Source organism: Mytilus californianus, unplaced genomic scaffold (genome assembly GCF_021869535.1).
Source record: "Mytilus californianus isolate M0D057914Y unplaced genomic scaffold, xbMytCali1.0.p SCAF_3, whole genome shotgun sequence".
Lineage (NCBI taxonomy): Eukaryota > Metazoa > Mollusca > Bivalvia > Mytilida > Mytilidae > Mytilus > Mytilus californianus.
Genome location: NW_026262679.1, coordinates 43922581 through 43942529, shown reverse-complemented (window position 1 = coordinate 43942529; position 19949 = coordinate 43922581). Strand labels below are relative to the sequence as shown.

General features: G+C 32.0%; 1 protein-coding gene across 2 annotated transcripts in view; it reads right to left on the bottom strand.

The window, feature by feature from the left end:
* LOC127734634 (transient receptor potential cation channel subfamily M member-like 2) overlaps nucleotides 1–19949 on the bottom strand; it is a 33025-nt gene that overhangs the window by 2021 nt on the left and 11055 nt on the right. For both annotated transcript variants that reach the window (XM_052244614.1, XM_052244615.1), the window contains exons 10-20: nucleotides 19631–19687; nucleotides 18336–18453; nucleotides 17711–17821; nucleotides 16162–16261; nucleotides 15485–15716; nucleotides 13498–13584; nucleotides 7063–7194; nucleotides 5657–5911; nucleotides 5158–5353; nucleotides 1738–1900; nucleotides 614–777 (exon numbers count right to left, since the gene is read on the bottom strand). In XM_052244614.1, the coding sequence (XP_052100574.1) occupies nucleotides 614–777; nucleotides 1738–1900; nucleotides 5158–5353; nucleotides 5657–5911; nucleotides 7063–7194; nucleotides 13498–13584; nucleotides 15485–15716; nucleotides 16162–16261; nucleotides 17711–17821; nucleotides 18336–18453; nucleotides 19631–19687 (1615 nt within the window). The remainder of the gene's footprint in view (nucleotides 1–613; nucleotides 778–1737; nucleotides 1901–5157; nucleotides 5354–5656; nucleotides 5912–7062; nucleotides 7195–13497; nucleotides 13585–15484; nucleotides 15717–16161; nucleotides 16262–17710; nucleotides 17822–18335; nucleotides 18454–19630; nucleotides 19688–19949) is intronic.

Genomic DNA, 19949 nt, shown 5'->3' with positions numbered 1-19949 from the left:
AAACATTAAAAAACTAAACTTTAAACTTTAAAATAAAACTTACTTAAACACTGAAACATGTATGTGGTTCCTCGTTTACATTTATAAAACATATCTACGAGAAGAGGAACTAACTTAGTCCCAATCGGACTATCAACCAGTTGGTGGTGTACATTATCTCCAAAACAAAACAAACTTTAATAACAAAATGCTAATGATCGTTATAGTTGCACTTTTAAACGGTTAAAATGATAATTTTATTAAATTTAATAACGTACTTGAAAGGAACGAAAAAAAAACTAACGTTGAGGTACCAATGTTTATCCACGATCTTTTCTTCATTTGCAATGCAGAAGGAAATAAATACCAGGATGTGTTTCATCATTTTTAATATCTTGCTATATTTCTTACGTCAATCAATCAAAATATTGTTGGTTACTTTGTTAACTGGTAAAAACACCGAACCCAATTCTAACAGTTTTCAATTTGTTTTTTTTATACCGTTTCAGTAGAAAAATGTTGAATAAAAACATTTCAGAAATCAAAATCACTGAAACCTTAAATAATAACTGTCAATATGATATCGTAACTTATATTTATAATTAAACGTTTAATGAATAATTTTACATACTACCTTTATTGTTCCTACATTTGTCACAGATCCATAGAAACGCCATCAGAGGTCGGAGGACAAGATTCAACCCCGCTGGGAGTCTTATTTTGTAATCCATTATGTAAGAATATCGTATATACCGCCAGATTTTCTCTGAATTTGATCTGACTTTCTCAAAACGTGCACTGTAACAAAATATGAAAAATATGAAAAATATGAAAATTTATATATAGATAAACGACAAGACTGAAGATTATAAAATGAAAATATTAAAATTATATTGACGATTTTAGTAGTTGATTTTTACTTTTTGAAAATAAACATCTTGAACATTGTCCTTTTATAAAACTTCAAACCATATGCATGTTATATGTCATATATTTCACAATTATATTTTAGTTAACCATCTGATTATAAATATATGAAAATTACACTATATAAATTTGATGCAAACAAACCGTTTTTCTAGATTTACCTTCATTAGGATCAGAAAGGACCTACAAAGAATAGCCAAATCCACTTAAGGTTAAATTTGCTTCAGGAGTTGGAACCTCATTTTTTAAAAATAATTTATTTATTTATCATAGGAAAATTAAAGGAAAGTATGTTATGAATTATGTCAGTATCGAAGCATTCACTGGCTTCTTCTCATGATATATATATCTTTGGCTGTTCATATTTTCTGAATTTATTATTTTTGTTGAATCCTGTCAAATATACAGATTTGATTAACAAAATCTTCTTATTGCATTTTAGTTTCTACGGTTATACATTAGCAGCCTGTATAAATGCTCATTTTGATTATTGATCCCTAATTGCATTTATGCATATTTGCATTCCTTAACGTTGATCTAGTGGATACCAAGTAGGAATGTTTAGTGTGCATAAAACAGCTTTGCTTTGATAGAATAAACTATCCACATCAATATTATTTCATTTAAACATGATTGAACATTCGTGGATACGTTCTTTTCGTGTTTTGGTAGTGATGCTATTAATGTTATAATTTCTATTATGATAAGCTTGAGTTGGGCATATCTGGGTAAAATGCTATATTTTGAGCGTTTACTTTGAAGTCTTTTCATTTACTGTAACTCTTTTGAAGAGACATCACACTTTGTATTATGTTTAACTGAATTCTTTACCTGAACAAAGCAATCACAAGATTGACTAATAACAAGTTTGATAACAACATGTAGAAGGCAGCAATAACTAAAATTATCCAATCAGATTCAACACATTCTTCTATGTTCGTGTTATATTCATAGTCTGATACGTCTTTTGAACACGACGTGGTATTAACTTCATCTACGTTAAAACAAAAACAAAGCAAACGATCACAGTAAAGGTGTATAACATTTCAATGCAGATGCGCTAAAGATATATTTGTATGCACACACTAAGAACAAGAATGTGTCCATAGTACACGGATGCCCCACTCGCACTATCATTTTGTATGTTCAGTGGACCGTGAAATTGGGATCAAAACTCTAATTTGGCATTAAAATTAGAAAGATCATATCATAGGGAACATGTGTACTAAGTTTCAAGTTGATTGGACTTCAACTTCATCAAAAACTACCTTGACCAAAAACTTTAACCTGAAGCGGGATAGACGGACGGACAAACGAACGGACGCACAGACCGAAAACATAATGCTCCTCTACTATCGTAGATGGGGCATAAAAAAGGGGCGGTAGATACCACGAAACTCATTAGTCGAGATGTACTCAAAATCCCATGACATTGAAATTAGAATGCTATTGGACATATCATTCCAAACTTTTGTACAATCTGACAAAAAAGGAATCTGAATTAACCCTTTTTCCAAACATTATCTTTTATTAAGAATTTACAGATTTGTTTTAAAAAGCAAACAGAAGCTTTTCGTAACACTACAGATCACTCATTGACTCTATTTAAGTAATCTTTTGCATGACAGACATGAGATAGAGGGAGAAAATTCATTGTCATGAATGCAAATCTACCTTTTAATCCCAGCTGTAGGTGTCAGACTACCAATTAAAAATCCCTATCTGTTCAACCAAATTTTGCAATTTTCACAACTTTCTAAATATTTTACCTTAAGTTTCACTTCATAGAAACCAGGTATATCCTGAATTGTACATGTATCACCTTTCTACATGCCAATTTTCAACCCATGTTTAAAATCATATAAGAAAAATCTGATCTTGGAAATACAGGTACTACCAAAATAACTCCTGGTTTTCTGGAAATCTTAAATTAGTATACTATGGAGCGCATTAATCCTGATTTTTTAATGCAAACTCATAGACCAGTAAATTTCGGCTCAAAATGATCTAAATATATTTCTCTTTCATCAAAAGTTTCATTTCTGCAAATTTGTTGGTTAGTTTAAGTAAACAAGGACATCAAAAGCACTATTTTGTGTCAGAGTAGGACTACTTTTACATACGTTCTAAATTTCAGGGAGTAATTGGTGGTCTGACACCTAAAGAGCAAGAAAAATTGATCAGAAATCTTTTGTTTTGATTTATTCTTAATATTTGATCAATTTGTAGAAAAAAATAATCTATCTGAGCAAAATGCGACTTATATTACAAAATTCACAGCTCAATTCAAACTGATTGTAATGTATGACTTTAATAGAAAATACTTGATAATTTCATTTTGGACTACAGGAACATAAACTTTCAATATCAAGATCAGTTTTGGTTGATTTTCCTTGTTTTTACTATTGCTTTAAAGACTTTCCACAATTTTACAATGAGTTTAGTAAAAAAATCCAAGGTATTGAAGAGTCAAGGAATATTGACCCCCCTTTGTTCACCAGGTGTCAGAAATGGGACTATTAATTGATCAAAAGTGCAGTTATGGTCATTAAACTGTTTTTATTTACTATCAGTCAATAAAATGTACGATAGAAAACTTTCATTTGAGACAATAAATGGGATTGTGGTGAGTTTATGCAGTGTTTACATTAGGCTATGTTATCTGCCAAATACATGGTATGACGCAATGATATAAAGGGTAAAAATAAAATAATTTCATTAAATCTTCATGATGACACTCTTTTTTGGACAGTAAACAACCTATGTTTTAATGTTTAATACCATAGAAACAACTTACTGTGCATTCATAATAATTTAGGACAATTTTTTATATGAAAGCATATTGTCAGGGTGGGAAAAGCTAAAAATAGCACAAAGTGAGGTTTAAGGCTCTAAATTTGCAATATGTGACTTTTTGCCAAAAAAAAAGATTGAAATGTGGTTTCTATCATTACAAATCAATTAAGGCAAAAACATCAATTGTTTTCTGATTTTTGGGGTTTCACCGCTTTTCGCTTTAAAGGTGTCAGACTTCCAATTAAAAGTCCCTCTCTGTTCAACCAAATTTTGCAATTTTCACAGCTTTCTAAATATTTTACCTTTAGTTTAACTTCATAGAAACCAGGTATATCCTGAATTGTACATGTATCACCTTTCTACATGTTTAAAATCATATAAGAAAAATCTGATCTTGGAAATACAGGAACTACCAAAATAACTCCTGGTTTTCTGGAAATCTCAAATTAGTATACTATGGAGCGCATTAATCCTGAATTTTTAATGCAAACTCATAAACCAGTAAATTTTGGCTCAAAATGATCTAAATATATTTCTCTTTCATCAAAAGTTTCATTTCTGCAACTTTGTTGGTTAGTTTAAGTAAACAAGGACATCAAAAGCACTATTTTGTGTCAGAGTAGGACTACTTTTACGTACGTTCTAAATTTCAGGGAGTAATTGGTGGTCTGACACCTGTAGGGTTTATGAAATACGTAAAATTGAATGAAAATATACATTTTGCCTATAGTTGAAGATTGAGCAGATGTTGCATATGCATAATGGATTACTGTATGGAATTGCTATACTTGAACCACTAGATTTTTTTCAGTGTTTAAAATGAAAATTACTGTTAACAATATGCATAGGACAGTTAACGATAAATGTGTGGGGATACATAAAAAGTAAAATAACAAAAATACCGAACTCAAAGGAAAATTCAAATTGGAAAGTCCCTTATCAAAGGGCAAAATCAAAAGCTCAAACAAATCAAACGAATGGAAAACAACTGTCATATTCCTGACTTGGTACAGGCATTTCTTTATGTAGAAAATGGTGGATTAAACCTGGTTTTATAGCTAGCTAAACCTAGGAACCATGAACAAATCTGATCGTTTTAAAGGGGTTGAAATTGAAATTGCTTCAAACTCGAACATCGGTAACGTATGTAGGTTTGGTTTGAAATCGAATGATAGTAGTATTTATAAAAGTATGCATACATAATATGTATTCAAATAATCAATTTACTGTTCTGATTTTTATTCTGAATTATGAAAATACATAATGCCATAGTCAGTAAGATAACACATAAGAGTCAGCGAGTTTTATAATCTTGAGAAATATTTCATCCAATACCGTTTCTTGGATTAAAATGGGTTTTTTCCCTATTTGATTTCGTAAACATTATTTAGTATTGCCAATAGTTCATACGTTATGATATTTTTTGTTATTTTCACAGCTTATTTTCAACGTTACCTTGCAATGTATCTAATAATATTTCTCCATATAATTGCCAATAAGGAAGGTTCAATATCCTCCATATTCTCCAGTGATCAACTCCATGTGATGACCACATGTCAGGATGGTTTGGGTACATATTTGCATGGTACATTACGCCAACTGCCACCATAAACACGATCAAGATGACGAAAAAGCGAGCCAAGTCTCTCATCTGGAAATTGGAAATGATTCAAATAGGTCATATGTATCTCACTAATCTAAAGTAGTGTGTATGTATGGTGATCTTATTAAATAAAGTGCACAAAACTTAGAGATCAAATGTTGTCAAAACATCTTTATAAAGTATGAAGTGGTGCACATTTCACTTTAACTCGAATCTGTTTTGATTTCTACTAATCGGTAAGTGACATGCGAACTACATTTACTTTTTTACTAATGTTTTTGAATAATGTTAAAATTCATGAAACCTTTATTTTATTTTAAACGTACATATATAAATATTACATTGACATACCATTTCTTTGATCAAAATTACATAGACTCCAACTTTCCTATAAATGAGGACGAAATGAAGAAACCGCATGTAGACCATGAACAAGCTGAAACTGTATATACGTCTTGCCCACTTAAGATCAATGAAACGCAATCCAATGGCTATAAATGTTGTTATGTATGATATTGTATCCAAAACGTTCCAAAAATCGCCTATGTATCTCCCAAATCTGTACCAATTATCTGTATTGGCATCTCGTCCCATCACTTTTGGAACCTATACACATATAAAACAGTTATTGCTGCTTGGTAAAGAAAAATACTTTATGTTTTCATTCCATGCATCTTTCTACCTTACCTATCTTATCGTCATTATGTTAACTAAATTTGCACCATTCATATCCATGATTATCGCCTACAAAGCATCATTGTTCACCCTTCGAGAGTCACACTCAGTTTTAGTATTTTAGTAAATCTTTTTTTTTACTTTACGCCTTTTCGTCGATGGTATTTCTGTCTGTATATGACTTATGATCTTTTATAATTTTAACCATTTTTTTTATCCTTTTCATTTAGCTAGCTATACAACCAGGTTTAATCCACGATTTTCTACATAAGGAAATGCCTGTTCCAAGTCAGGAATATGACAGTTGTTTTCCATTCGTTTGATGTGTTTGAGCCTTTGATTTTGCCATTTGATAAAGGACTTTCCGTTTTAAATTTTCCTTTGAGTTCGGTATTTTTTGTTATTTTAATTTTTTGATATCTTCGAAATTTCGCGATCAAATGGACAAAATAACTAAATCACATCCACTGCATCAAGTTCGACATATATCTTCAAAACTAGATATGTGACCTTGATTTATGATGTAAAATAAAATGCTGTGGATGAAACTCTTTCGGTAATGCATGTTTAAGATAGTGTAGGTAAAATCAGTGCTGCAAAAATGTGTTCATATGTGTGACATTGTTTTTAAAGTCATGGCCATCTTCTCTTTCATGCATCTGGGCAACTAGGAAAGGAAAACTTGTATCATATTTAAACATTGATCAATGCAGACGGGTGTAATACATTTCCGCACAGTTAGATATTTTATCCTTTATTTGTCAAGAATAGAAAAATGTCGTCATGCAAGCTGAAGATGCAGTGATAGAAACTATAGCTCTTCTGATGTGTAAATATAATCTGAAGTGTGTCAAAGTGAACTGCAGAATATGTTTTATTTCTCTACCATCACAAGGCATGATCATCTTTTTTCGTGATATTACAATGGCAATTGCAGTAAACAAAAGCAAAATTTTGAGGTCCTTCTTCAACTGAAAACAAGAAACCACACATTCATTATAAAAATTTGGCCGATGAACGTATTAATATGCTATCAAGTTAAGTACATATGTTGCTAAAAGGCCTCTTTCAATAGACCTTACCACATACTCCTCAATTATATCTGCAAACATCCAGACGTAAACAAACTCTTCATACCAAGTTATTTCTTCGTATCTTTTTATAGACGTTAGCAGAAAAGCGCTATATATGACAAGAGCTGCCAGAAAAATCATCTGAAAGTAAAATATAACGCATTCCAAACATTTTGATTTAATATGAATAAACATATCTTAAAAACACGCAAGTTTTTGATTTCAACAGCATCGAATTATTTAGTGTAATGTTTTGTCTTTTTTGCTTTGATTGTATGCGGATTTTTGTATCTTTTCTTTTTAAGGGGGGTATAAATCTTGAATTTTCGTATGTTTGTGAGATTTTGATACCTTTAATGGTTGCAAACTCACAAATAAATCAACCTACTTGCTTAACAAAATGAGGATTTATATTTTATTTTATTCTGTTCAGTGTAGGTGTCGTAAGGTTAGGGTCTACTTAAAAGGAACAATCACATGAAAATGTGAAATCTAGAAAATAATAAATGTAAACAATAAACATAATACAACAAATGTTACCGTAAAAATTAGTTTCGTCAGATTTAAATTTGAAGCTTATACAAAGCGTAAATATATCTGATAGTAATGTATAATAGAGAATTGAAACGGGGAATGTGTCAAAGAGACAACAACCCGACCAAAGAGCAGAAAATATGCCAAAGCCACCAATGGGTTTTCAACGCAGCCAGAAAAGATCTCAACCCTCCCCCTATTCCTACAGACAATGTGGAATAAACAAACACAAAGCATTACGCAGAGTAAAACTCAGTTTAAACAAAAAGGAAGCCGATGTAAGAATAGGTAACAGAAGAAACTAAACAAAATAACAATGATCAACATAAATTAGCAAAGGACTACTGGTTGCAAGATTATGTTTTCGTCATGTGAAAATCAACCAAAATCGATATCCCTCCCGTTAGGTGTTTAGTATCCTGCCATCATATATTTTACGAGGAGAATATAACCCGTATCATGCCAACAACTGATTTTAGAATAAATGTGTTTATTTATCCTCCAGAACTGGAAATGAAATAAAACAACAGACACTGCTTCCTCATTTTTAGACTTATACTTCGAATTTGACATAAGCGCCCATCTCAGTATCAAAATCTATGACAACGAGACGATTTTAATTTTGAAATTATCAATTTCCCCCCACCTTAGCAGCAATATACCAACTTCACTTGAATATGAAATATACATTTCCTCACTCATTCGGTATCCAAGAGCTTTCAGCTGCTAATAGTCTTGATAAAAAGTCACCAGTGTCTGAGCAGAGAAGTTGATGAACCAGGGTTATATCAAAGAAAGTCTCGTCCTTTTTTCTAAAAAAGTTCATTGGAAGATACCAAGACCTTGTTGATAAATGTTCCGTATCAACTTCACATAAATACATGATGGTCCTGAAGTATAGGTTCTAGGTACTGACGTTGTTTATCATCTTAATTACGTATTATTATTTGCCTTTGTTTATAGTTAACGTTTACTGTTAAGTACATTTTTGGTAATATCCTTTTGGCATGGCTCGGTATTTATACATCCTCCATTGTATTATTGTGCTATGGTCATATTTTGTATTCTTGTCTTTCATTTTTGCTTATGTGCTTTGAGGGTCTATATGTCAATTTTTGTTCTTGACATAGTTGTTTGTTTTTATAGTGATTAAGATTATAATACAATGTTGACTGATGTATCCCCATTTTTTATGTCTGTTGTTTAAATTTGTTCACACATTGTTATCAATATAGCATGTTATGCTATTACAATACAGGTGAGAAGTTTAGCTAGCTTAAAATAAACAGGTTTAATTCGCCATTTTCTACATAAGGAAATGCCTGTACCAAGTCGGGAATATGACAAGGGAGTTTGCGTTTTGAATTTTATTTGGAGTTCGGTATTTTTTTGTTATTTAACTTTTTATGCAAAGATCTTATGAGTGAATCAATTTTTACCCAAAAAATGCCATCTTTAATGACTTGACAACCGTATCGTAACTATATCTCTTCTGAATATAGTAGAATTTTATGCGACTATCAAACAGGTGAGAGGTTTAGCTGGCTATGGAACCAGGTTTGGTCCACAATTTTCTGCGTTGGAGAATGCCTGTGCCGGGTCAGGATTGTGACAGTTGTTATCCATTCGTTAGGTGTGTTTGAGCTTTTGATTTTGCCGTTTGCTTGGGGACTTTCCGTTTTGGGTTTTCCTCGGGGTTCGGTATTTTTGTTATTTTGCTTTTTTCTGAATAAATCTGTTTACAGGTTTGGTTAGCTTTTGAGGTAAAAGACGACATTTTTGTGCTGTGTAATACGATAAAAGATGGGATGTTAAATACCCGAACGTATAAGATGTCTACACGTTCTTTCATATTTACGAATGATGTCCTTGTAGCGATGATAAAATTAAGTAAAAAGTTTGTGATATCAAAAACTGGTGTACTAATATTTCAGTAATACAGAGATTTATACACGATAATATTGAAAAAGTTGAGATAAAACACCATACGATGGGCCAAGGGAACATCACCATCTAAAATCGGATAATTTACAATAGGAAATGAAAAATCATCTCTTTGATCGCAACTTCGTAAATTTTAGTATTTAGCTTCCCGTTAGAGATATAGATATCAAGATACAGAAAAAGGGCAGTGTTCATTGTTAGTATTAGCTGTATTTTAAGTAATTTCACAAGGACAAATGCCTTTAGTGTACATACTGATATCTAAAAGAGTTATTAAATTTTTGTATCAGATGTTGTTCGATGGAACTTTGCTGGTTTTAGACATAAATTGTGATTCGTAGCAATATCGGAACAGGTCCGCAATAAATGGTACAGTGAGTCACCATTGGAATTCCGATAACTTGGTGAAATCCCGAATCTCCAAAGCGAACAAAAATGTTATCAAGTAAAATATCAAGTGCTGTTATCAAAGCTGATCCAATTGACATATTTCTTTTGTTTGTTGTTACTTAAAATGAGTTTGAACATATATATTCACATTCTGACTTTTTTAATTCCCTTTTAATAAGTCATGTGGTTTTTTTCTCAATGAGACTACGAGGTAAAAGAGAGGCGAAGGATACCAAAGGGACATTCAAACTCATAAGTCGAAAATAAACTGACAACGCCATGGCCAAAAAAAAAGAAAAAAAACAAACAGACATACAACAGTACACAAAACACAACATAGAAAACTAAAGACTGAACAACACAAACCCAATCAAAAACTTGGGGTGATCTCAGGTGCTCCAGAAGGGTAAGCAGATCCTGCTCCACATGTCGCACCCGTCGTGTTTCTCGTGTTAGTACAAACCCAGTGAGTTTGGGTTACATTCGTGGAAAAGGGGACGGCATTGTAGATACGACAATTGGAATATATCCGTTGTCATCTGTGAAACGGATATTCCATAACGGTCAACCAACTCGTGATGGCGTCGGTAAAATTTACGAAGGAACGATTTCAACTTCACCACTTGGAACTCTTGGTTAAATAGCTTTCTTGAGAGCAGCAACCCTCTTTCAAGAAAATCAAGGAAATGGAAACTCAAGAATATCGTACAACTACAAGATACATACTCCATATGTAGGCGCTGTTGGAATGCTGCTATAAATGAAAATTGCACAATTGGGAAGCTGAAATCATCCCTTTTGTCGTAAAGTTTTATTCTCAACCGACCCTCGTTGTCAATTTCTAGATGTAAGTCAAGATATGAGGCAGACTTAACTGTACATGTGGTGCCCTAGTCATCTGTGAAACGGATATTCCATAACGGTCAACCAACTCGTGATAGCGTCGGTAAAATTTACGAAGGAACGATTTCAATTTCACCACTTGGAACTCTTGGTTAAATAGCTTTCTTGAGAGCAGCAATCCTCTATCAAACAATCATGATAGGTACCAAAAGGCCTGGAATATCGTATCAACTGGGAGGTATATACTCCGTATGGAGGCGCTGCTGGACTGTTGCTACATAGAAATGGAAAGTTCACAATTGGGAAGCTGAAATCATCTATTTTATCGTAAAGTTTTGGTTTCAACCGACCATCATTGCCAATTTCTAGATGTAAGTCAAGATATGAGGAAGACTTAACTTTATCTGTTGTATCCTTTATCTCAAGTTCAATGGCATAGATGAATTCAACAGTCACCAAATTGTGGATTATTTCGTGAAAGAACATTATCTATATAGCGGAAAGTGGAAGTTAAAGGATACTGCTCACTTTTTTTTTCTTTAGAAGTTCCTGTATGAATTCAGCCTCATATGAGGAATTGGAATGGGAATTTGTCTTTAAGTTTGGAATGGGAAATACTTGTGTAAAGTGTAGAAAAGTCAAATGTTTTAATACTATTGCAAGATGAAATAGTCTTAGATTGTATGTACTCTAAAATATCTTTGGATTTTTTTTAGTATCCACATCTGATTCACGCCACATTCTAGAATAGTTAGTTTCACAATATTTTTGAAGCTCGTCTTTTATTGCTGATAAAAAATGATGTTAATAAATTATAAACAGATTTTGTGGAGCACTTGGAAGACCCAGCAATATAATTTTAATTGTATGGACACTTATGTAGTTTAGGTATCCAATACCTAAGGAAGATCCATTTCGGCATCTTTGATTGAAATTCCAAAGGAACATAGAATAGACCTATGATTATCCAGGATTTCCTCCTTGGTAAGTGTCGTGGGGGTATATGTTGAGTTTCTAAGTGAATTTTCAATACCTAATTCATTTATCAAGCAATTTATTTAATATGAATTACACACAAAAACGATGTTGTTTTGGGTTTTATCTGCGGGACAACAACATATTTGTCATGCAGGTACGACAGTTGTTTTGCAACATTTGGGTCTTTAAAGATTGATGTAGCACAGGTATTCATAGACCCATTCAGTTTTTTTTATCTGATTTTTATCAACAACCTCACAGCCTTAATCCTTTCGAAAAGAGTATCTACGACTTCTTTCTCGGGTTTAATCCATTACCTGGCATAATCCTCGACTGAACGCATCAGTATTTTTGAAGTAGCTTATAGGGTAAAAAATCAGAACTTTGAACAGATCCGAAATCACCAATATGAGCAAGCAATTTATCAAATTCTTCCAACGAATTTTTTAACCTTTAAAAGTCATAAATTCTACTATTTTGTAGACCTTATTCGAAAAATTTATAAGTTTTTGATTGTACCAAGTGTACTAGTAAGTAGATTAGACAGTTAAGTAGTGGAACAAGGGCTTGAATCCGAAATAAATCTATATTTGTAAGGTGTTTTGCAGGGTCAATAACATATTTGTCATGCAGGTAGGACCGTTATTTTGCAACATTTGGGTCTTTAAAGATTGATGTAGCACAGGTATTCATAGACCCATTCAGTATTTTCAATTCTGATTTGTATCAACGACCTCACAGCCTTAATCCATTCGAAAAGAGTATCTACGTCTTCTTTCTCGTGTTTAATCCATTGCTCCATATTGCCTTTATTGCTAAGCTTCAGAAGACAGTACTTAGTTGGATTTTTCATGTTATTCGGTTCTGCTTGTAAAGGAGAGGCGAAAGATAACAAAGAAACATTCAAACATATAAGTCGAAAATAAACTGACAACGCAATGGCTAAAAAAGAAGACAAACAGACAAATAGACAAACAACAGTGCACAAAACACAACATAGACAATAATGATATCATTAGCAGCCTGATCAGCCGGGACAAAAACAATTCCTTGCCGAGTTTTTTAGCTTATGTTTAATATTATAAACAGGGCTATTATAGTTGTTGTTAGGAGTAAAATGTTCTTTAAAATTTTAAATGCGAATATCAACAATTAACATTACTGAATTGAGAAAAACATCTAAGGATTATCCGTTCTATACAGTAAAATTGTATTTGTAGAAAGTAACAAACAAAAATACCAAACTCCAAGGGAAATTCAAGTCGGAAAGTCCCTTATCAAATGAATTCACAGAATATTAAGTTTCTATGACGTTGATATGCTATTTTCATCAGCAGCGTTTCCTGACTTAGTTTTTAATAAATACGATATGTTAAATTCAGAAAAACTAAAATGAAGTATTTTTATTTAGCATAACATTAAAATAGAGAAGCATGCATGGTACACAAATCTTAGTAAAAAGTCATAAAGCAACATACTAGGTAGGTACTGAGGTACTTTAATTGAAAATAAATAAATGAAACTTTTATATACTTTTTAAACTCATTATTGAAAACATTTTATGTGTATTTGCAGTAATAATTCCTTTTTTATCACTTGGCTGATTTTCTATAATTTATATTCTTAATACGTCATGACTTTATTTATGTCAGTTCAACTGTTTTATCTATTAAGGTTTATTTTCTCTCCTTTATTCGGGGAGAGAGATTAGTACAATATTCAATATAAAAGTATTTTTAGTACTTTGCTACTTACATAATTTATTACAAACTTTGTGAATGGAGCTGCCAGGAATCTGCAGATTGCTAATTTCCCGCCAATTTTTCTCCATCTAAATCCTTTCTAAAACCATAGAAATTGGTAACAGTTTGAAGGAAACATGTTTATAAAAGTTTAATAAATATAAATAGGTGCAATCGGTTGTTGTTGCTTTTCAAAAGTTAATAATCATTCATCTAATTTTACAACATTCTGGACATGTAGACAACTATTCATGTATGCATCTAAAACATTCTACAAAAATGCATACAGAAAGGTACTAAACAAAGCGTGTTATTGAGTAAAATGAAAATCATCAAATCAGTTGTTTTATATATCCATACTGACTTAATTGTTAAACCCTGTGTCATTAATGAAAAGGTCCCTGAATTTACGTGTGTTTTGAGTGGGGTTTGTGTTGCTACATCTTTATGGTATTGTGTGCTTATGACTTCGGTGTTATGTATTTTTATTCTATATTTTGATTGCCTCATTGGCATCTTCTTACTTTTTTTATAAATATGTTCATAACACTTTGAACAGCGGTATACTACTGTTGCCTTTATTTGACAAATAGTATTTTTATATACCCTGAATATACACATTTGAAATATTACATACATGCGTAAATAAGTAACGTAAAAAGACTATTAAATATGTTTATTTTATTGATTATTTAAAACGATGATATATGGTATGGCAGTTTTGTTGAACCAATGTGAATTATAACACTACTATAATGACATAAACATGTCGAAATTGGCATATGCGAAAACGTTGTTTAACCCAATATAATTTTCTTTGTAAAAGGCATCAGGTATCTGAATCTTTCTGTATAAGTCTCATGCTTATATCATAATATGGATACCAAGATCACAAAATGATGCGTTTTTGCAGTTTTTCAATTTAGTCATAAAAAAAACATATTTTTTAGTCAAAAAGCAAATAAGTTAGACTAAATTCAAAAATGTGAATACTGATTTCTGATGGATGAACGGCTTGTAAAAATATTGATTAGTTTAGAAATTATTAGGAAACTCATCCAGGCAAAGTTGACCTTAATAGAAGTATTTGGCTATTCTTTTTATGTCGCTTTATGCCATGTTGCTCCTGTCGTATTCAGTTACTTATATATTCTTGCCTTTCGTTTTATTTTTTAATATTCCTGATGAAAGTAAATCAAGATAAGCGCTTCTAACGCTCCAAAATTATGAAGTGTTGTTTTCTTTGACAAATGCAATTTAAACTGATGATACCTTTGTCTTCAGATTGAATTCAAGGAACTAATGAGGGGTCAAGATTTTTTTGTAGTTTTCCAGCTTTCTGGTCTTGTCTCAATAGAAAAAAAATAAGTCAAAAGACAAAAATGTTAGACAAATAAAATTATCAATATGGATGCCTGACAGACAGATTCTGAACATTTGACGCATGTAATTTGAAAAAAAATTAGGATTCTTTTTGTTTATCTAAATATAGGACCGTATAGTGGTCTATAATATCTTCTTCTACAATCTATTATAAAAAAAAATTTAAAATAGATGTTTGGGCTATAAACATACTTAAAATGCGTTATTCTTATCGAATAATCCTTAAATATTCTCTCTTGATCTTGTGAAAAAGACAAGCAAATGATTCTTTAAAAAGTCTAACTGCCCAATAAAACGATAAATAAAGACAACAGTAGTATACCGCTGTACAAAAGTCATAAATCGTTTAAGAGAAAATAATTGAATAAACATAAACTTATACAAACGATGAAGTGCTAATCAAACCAAAAACCAAATTCAGAAAAATAGAGAGATCGACCCAGTTGTAGTAATAACATTAACGGTACCCATTATACTTCACCAGATTCGCATTTCAACAATAAACGCCCGTTCAATGATGCTTGGTGCCAAGGATCAGAACTATGCATGAGGGAGATAATTCTACAATTTAAAATGATTTCCAAAATTTTATAACAGCAAATTATACAAGTGTTTACCTTTATCGAGGCCCAGAAATTAGTGCCCAGTTTGTTATACCATATGTTATTCAGACATCTTTGTGCACACGGGTGAGCTATAAAGTCATATAGATCGTTGTCATACGCACACTGCAGAGGGCTGATATGGATATCCCAGACACTGACCTCTGTGGTCATCAATTCCATAGCTTCCTTTGGATGATCTTTGTACAAAGTGGACTGCATCTCCAAGGATCGACGTTCAAATGCTCTGAAATTATTGTTATTAATATGTAATTATAGTTACTTAAAACAACAGATTGAGTTTGAATAAGAGCAGCACGATCTTTTTAAACACGTTTAATAGTGAAAAAGAACAAGTTTTTGATATATCAATATTAGCTTCAAATTTGATTAAATAAAAGTTGTTGTGGATGATGCAGACGTGTTATAAAATATAGTTTCTCAAGATATACACCAAAATCAATATTTGACAAGATAATTGGAATATTTTGGAATAGACAGACTGAAGAGTTATTTGCAAATACTGCCTTCTTATAGGTCGCATCGATTACCGAATTTTGATGTTCTTTTTTTTATTATTTTTTTAGCGGGGTTAGTTTTATATATTTTAACTTGTATTAAAACCTATGTAGTTTATAATATTTTTCATTTTCATGTCAGCTTTCTAAAATATAAAAATACAAAGGAAGTGCCTTGCATGTTCCATTAGATCCTCAAAGACAGACTGGTCTGCGTTTTCCTTTGCGCTGGACGCCATTTTCTTCAAGATACCAGTTGCTAACAGAGATGTCACTGCAATGCAAAATTTGTTATTTGATTTTCAGCATCATTTATAACAAAGCAAATTTAAAAAAACCAATTGTAAATATAGATGGGGTCGTTAACAATATGCATTCCTTAAATAAACTCATATTTCAGATACTAGTAACATTAAGTTTGGAAAGCAAATAATAAAACGTTTAAGGGAGCACAAAAGCGAGAACTAGAAATAAAACAGCCATGATTTTAATTCAAAATTCACAAATTCAGGGGTATAACAACTGACAAATAACAAATATTTGATGCTTTTCCCTCAGTTTTAGTTTGTAACCCGGATTTGTTTTTATCTCTATCGATTTATGAGTTTCGAACAGCGGTATACTACTGTTGCCTTTCTTTATCCAAACCAAAGCTGTAAATTTATACGCGTATATTGAGTTCATACCCTGAATGCTTACTTATGATGGTAATTCATACTCATCTGCTGGTATTTTAGACAATATATATGATGGCTACATACTGAATTACTCTTATATTCCGGTATTCGGCTCTTTCTGCCAAAACAAAGTCTACGGAAATATGGAAACGATCCAGTTGTAGGTTACTTATGACTAATGTACTAATATTTTGTTTCACGTGGTTTAGGTTGAATCATGGGGTTAAGCAATTGGTATGAGACAACACATGCAAGTTAGATGTTTATATTGTCCAGAATCATTAAAAAATCAAGAATGCTGGTGTTAAATGCAATGTATATTTTCCTTCTGTATCTTGATCTTAATCAGATATTGACAACTGGTTGTCGTAACAAAAGCAAAAAATGGAGGTACGTAAGTTTTCAGAAGCTGCTTTTTGTATTTTAGCTAGGATTTTTTTAAATTAACACAGTGATGCGAGTCATTACATTGACTTTATCTGTTGCCCAATGTTTTGTATTCTCTCTTTCAAAAATTGAATAAACTTTTGTACTAAGATACATTGAAGAGACAAGACGTTTCATAGAGTTAGATATTGCTGATTGATTCTTGAATTTTTATTAATAAAGATTATAATACGCTGTTCCATTCATGAAAACAAAACCGAGTTATACAATTGATTAATTGATTGTTGGTTGCTTAATGTCCAGTTGCAAATATTTCATTCATGTTCAGGACGAGTTATACAAAGTTCAGATACTGGCCATAAAATGTATATTAAGATCTTTCATCTGATATTTAAGTAGGCTTTTGTATTCAAAGACCGATACGAGGACAAGGAGTTTTCATTGTATTTTTACTCTCCAACTTCATACTTTATTTGGCCTTTTTAACTTTTTTTGATTCGAACGTCACTGATGAATCTTTTGTAGACGAAACGCGCGTCTGGTGCAAATACCAAATTTCAATCCTGGTATCTATGATGAGTTTATTTTTATACATTAGAAAGGTTCATTTTCTAAATATTTCATCCATACATGACAATCTTTAACCTTTATAAACATACATAGCTGATCATCACATGCTCTCCAGAACATTGTCGCCAATTTTGGTCTATGTGCAAATAATGACCATATCAATAAATCATGGAAAATTGCTTGTTTATACACCCCATGGACTGAAATTAAAATAAACAGGATAATTGATTAACATGGAATAAACATAAATAATTAACAATGAAAGGCCATCAAATCTAGTTTAGAATAATGTTAATATTTACGGGTTTATTAACATATTATGTTTATATGCCAACTATTACCGAAGAGCGAAAATACAAAAAAAAAACGAAAGAAAGAAAGACTTCTTGAAAATTCGGATACTTGTTGCCATCAGTCAATGAATATCTGTTATAAAGTTAATTTGACAATCCCATATATGAAGGATTATTGGTTTCTTTTTGTTGTTGTTATGTTAACGTTATTTTTTTTCACATGTTTCCCTTTCATGCTGTTGTAATAAAAAAAACAGCAGAAAACATGAATTTCGGAAACTACTGCATCACAATTTTTTTAGATTCAATTTAAACATTTACATTTTTTGTGAATATTTGTATATGCAAATTTGTCTCATTCATCTATTAACTACAATGATAGACGTCCCAAATATGATTATTAACGATATGTATATTTTACCTCTTGGATAATGAAGAAATGTTGCACAAATCCCTCGAGCAGCTTCTATGCACAAAGAACCATTATCGTCGTCATATTCATCATGTTCATCAAAAAGCATCTTTGATCCACCTTTCATCTAGAGGAGGAAAGTTTAAAGTGTTTTACATCCCACCGAAATAGTAATTATTCTTTTTAACATTGATACACAAGTTCCATTTCTGATAGCCAATTTACAAATTGATGCACAATCAAAATAGAATTTGCTTATGTATCTGCTCTGTTGTTCAGATTAACAAGAGAAAAAAACTGCAAAAAATAAGAAAGAGACAGAAATTACCATTGGGACATTTGAAACTCATAAGTCGAAATCAAAGTAACAACGCCATGGCAAAAATCGAAAAACGTCGAAAGGACAAATCCACAAACAAATACATAGAACACTAAAGATAGAGCAACACAAACCCCAACAAAAATCGTGGGTAAATCCTGTGTACCGAAAAGGGAAGCAGTGCCTGATCCACATGTGGCACTTTAATGCAAGTACAAATCCGGTGATTAGTTTATTCGGTGATGTCATAATCAAAGAAAAGAGCACAGGATTGTAGTAAAGACAATTGAAAAATATCCGTAGTCATCTGTGACACAGATATTCCATAACGGTTGCACACACCGTGATGGTGTCCGTAAAACTTTCGAAGGGATGACTTCAACTTTACCACTTGGAACCCTTGGTTCAATAGCTTCCTTGTGAGCAGCAACCCTCTTTCAAGAAAATCAAGGAAATGCAAACTCAAGAATATCGTACAATTACAAGATACATACTTCATGCTGCTATAAATGAAAATTGCACTGTTGGGAAGCTGAAATCATCCCTTTCGTCGTAAAGTTTTATTCTCAACCGACCCTCGTTGTCAATTTCTAGATGTAAGTCAAGATATGAGGCAGACTTAACTGTACATGTGGTGCCTGTGGTATCTTTTATTTCAATTTCGATACTAGAATAGACACGTTCAACATAGTCACCAAACTTTGGATTATTAAGTGAGATGACATCATCTATATAGAGAAACATGAAGTTAACGGATATTTCTAGCTTCTTTTCGTTCTTCCTATGAAGCTCCTGAATGGTGTCTGTCTCATATGAATAAAAAAAAAACAAGTCGAAAAGAAGAGGCACAATTAATTTCCATATGAATGCTGGCTACAAATATGTTGGTTTTTTTTCAGGAAATACAATAAAAAAAAAACTGAACATTCACAAAATAACAATAGAATTTGCTAGCTTTAACAATCAAAGATATGTCTCAATTTACCTTAATCACGGAGTAAAGATGCTGACAGTCGTGTTCACAAAGTTTGCATTTTACTGTCTACAAAATAATAATGATGAATGCCATATGAGTTCGGTGACAAAATAAATAAAAGTTACACTTTTAATACAAAGTTGGTTTTAGAAATGCAGAGTTCTGATATTATGTACTCTAAAAAAACGTATGATATCATTTTCGGGCGCATGTGTTTATCACATAATATTAATCACATACGCACGCTGTTCAAAATAAGTTCTATTTCAAATATGATGATGAAGGATAATTCAGAAATACTCTTTGGACGCACCAAAGGAGGAGGTAT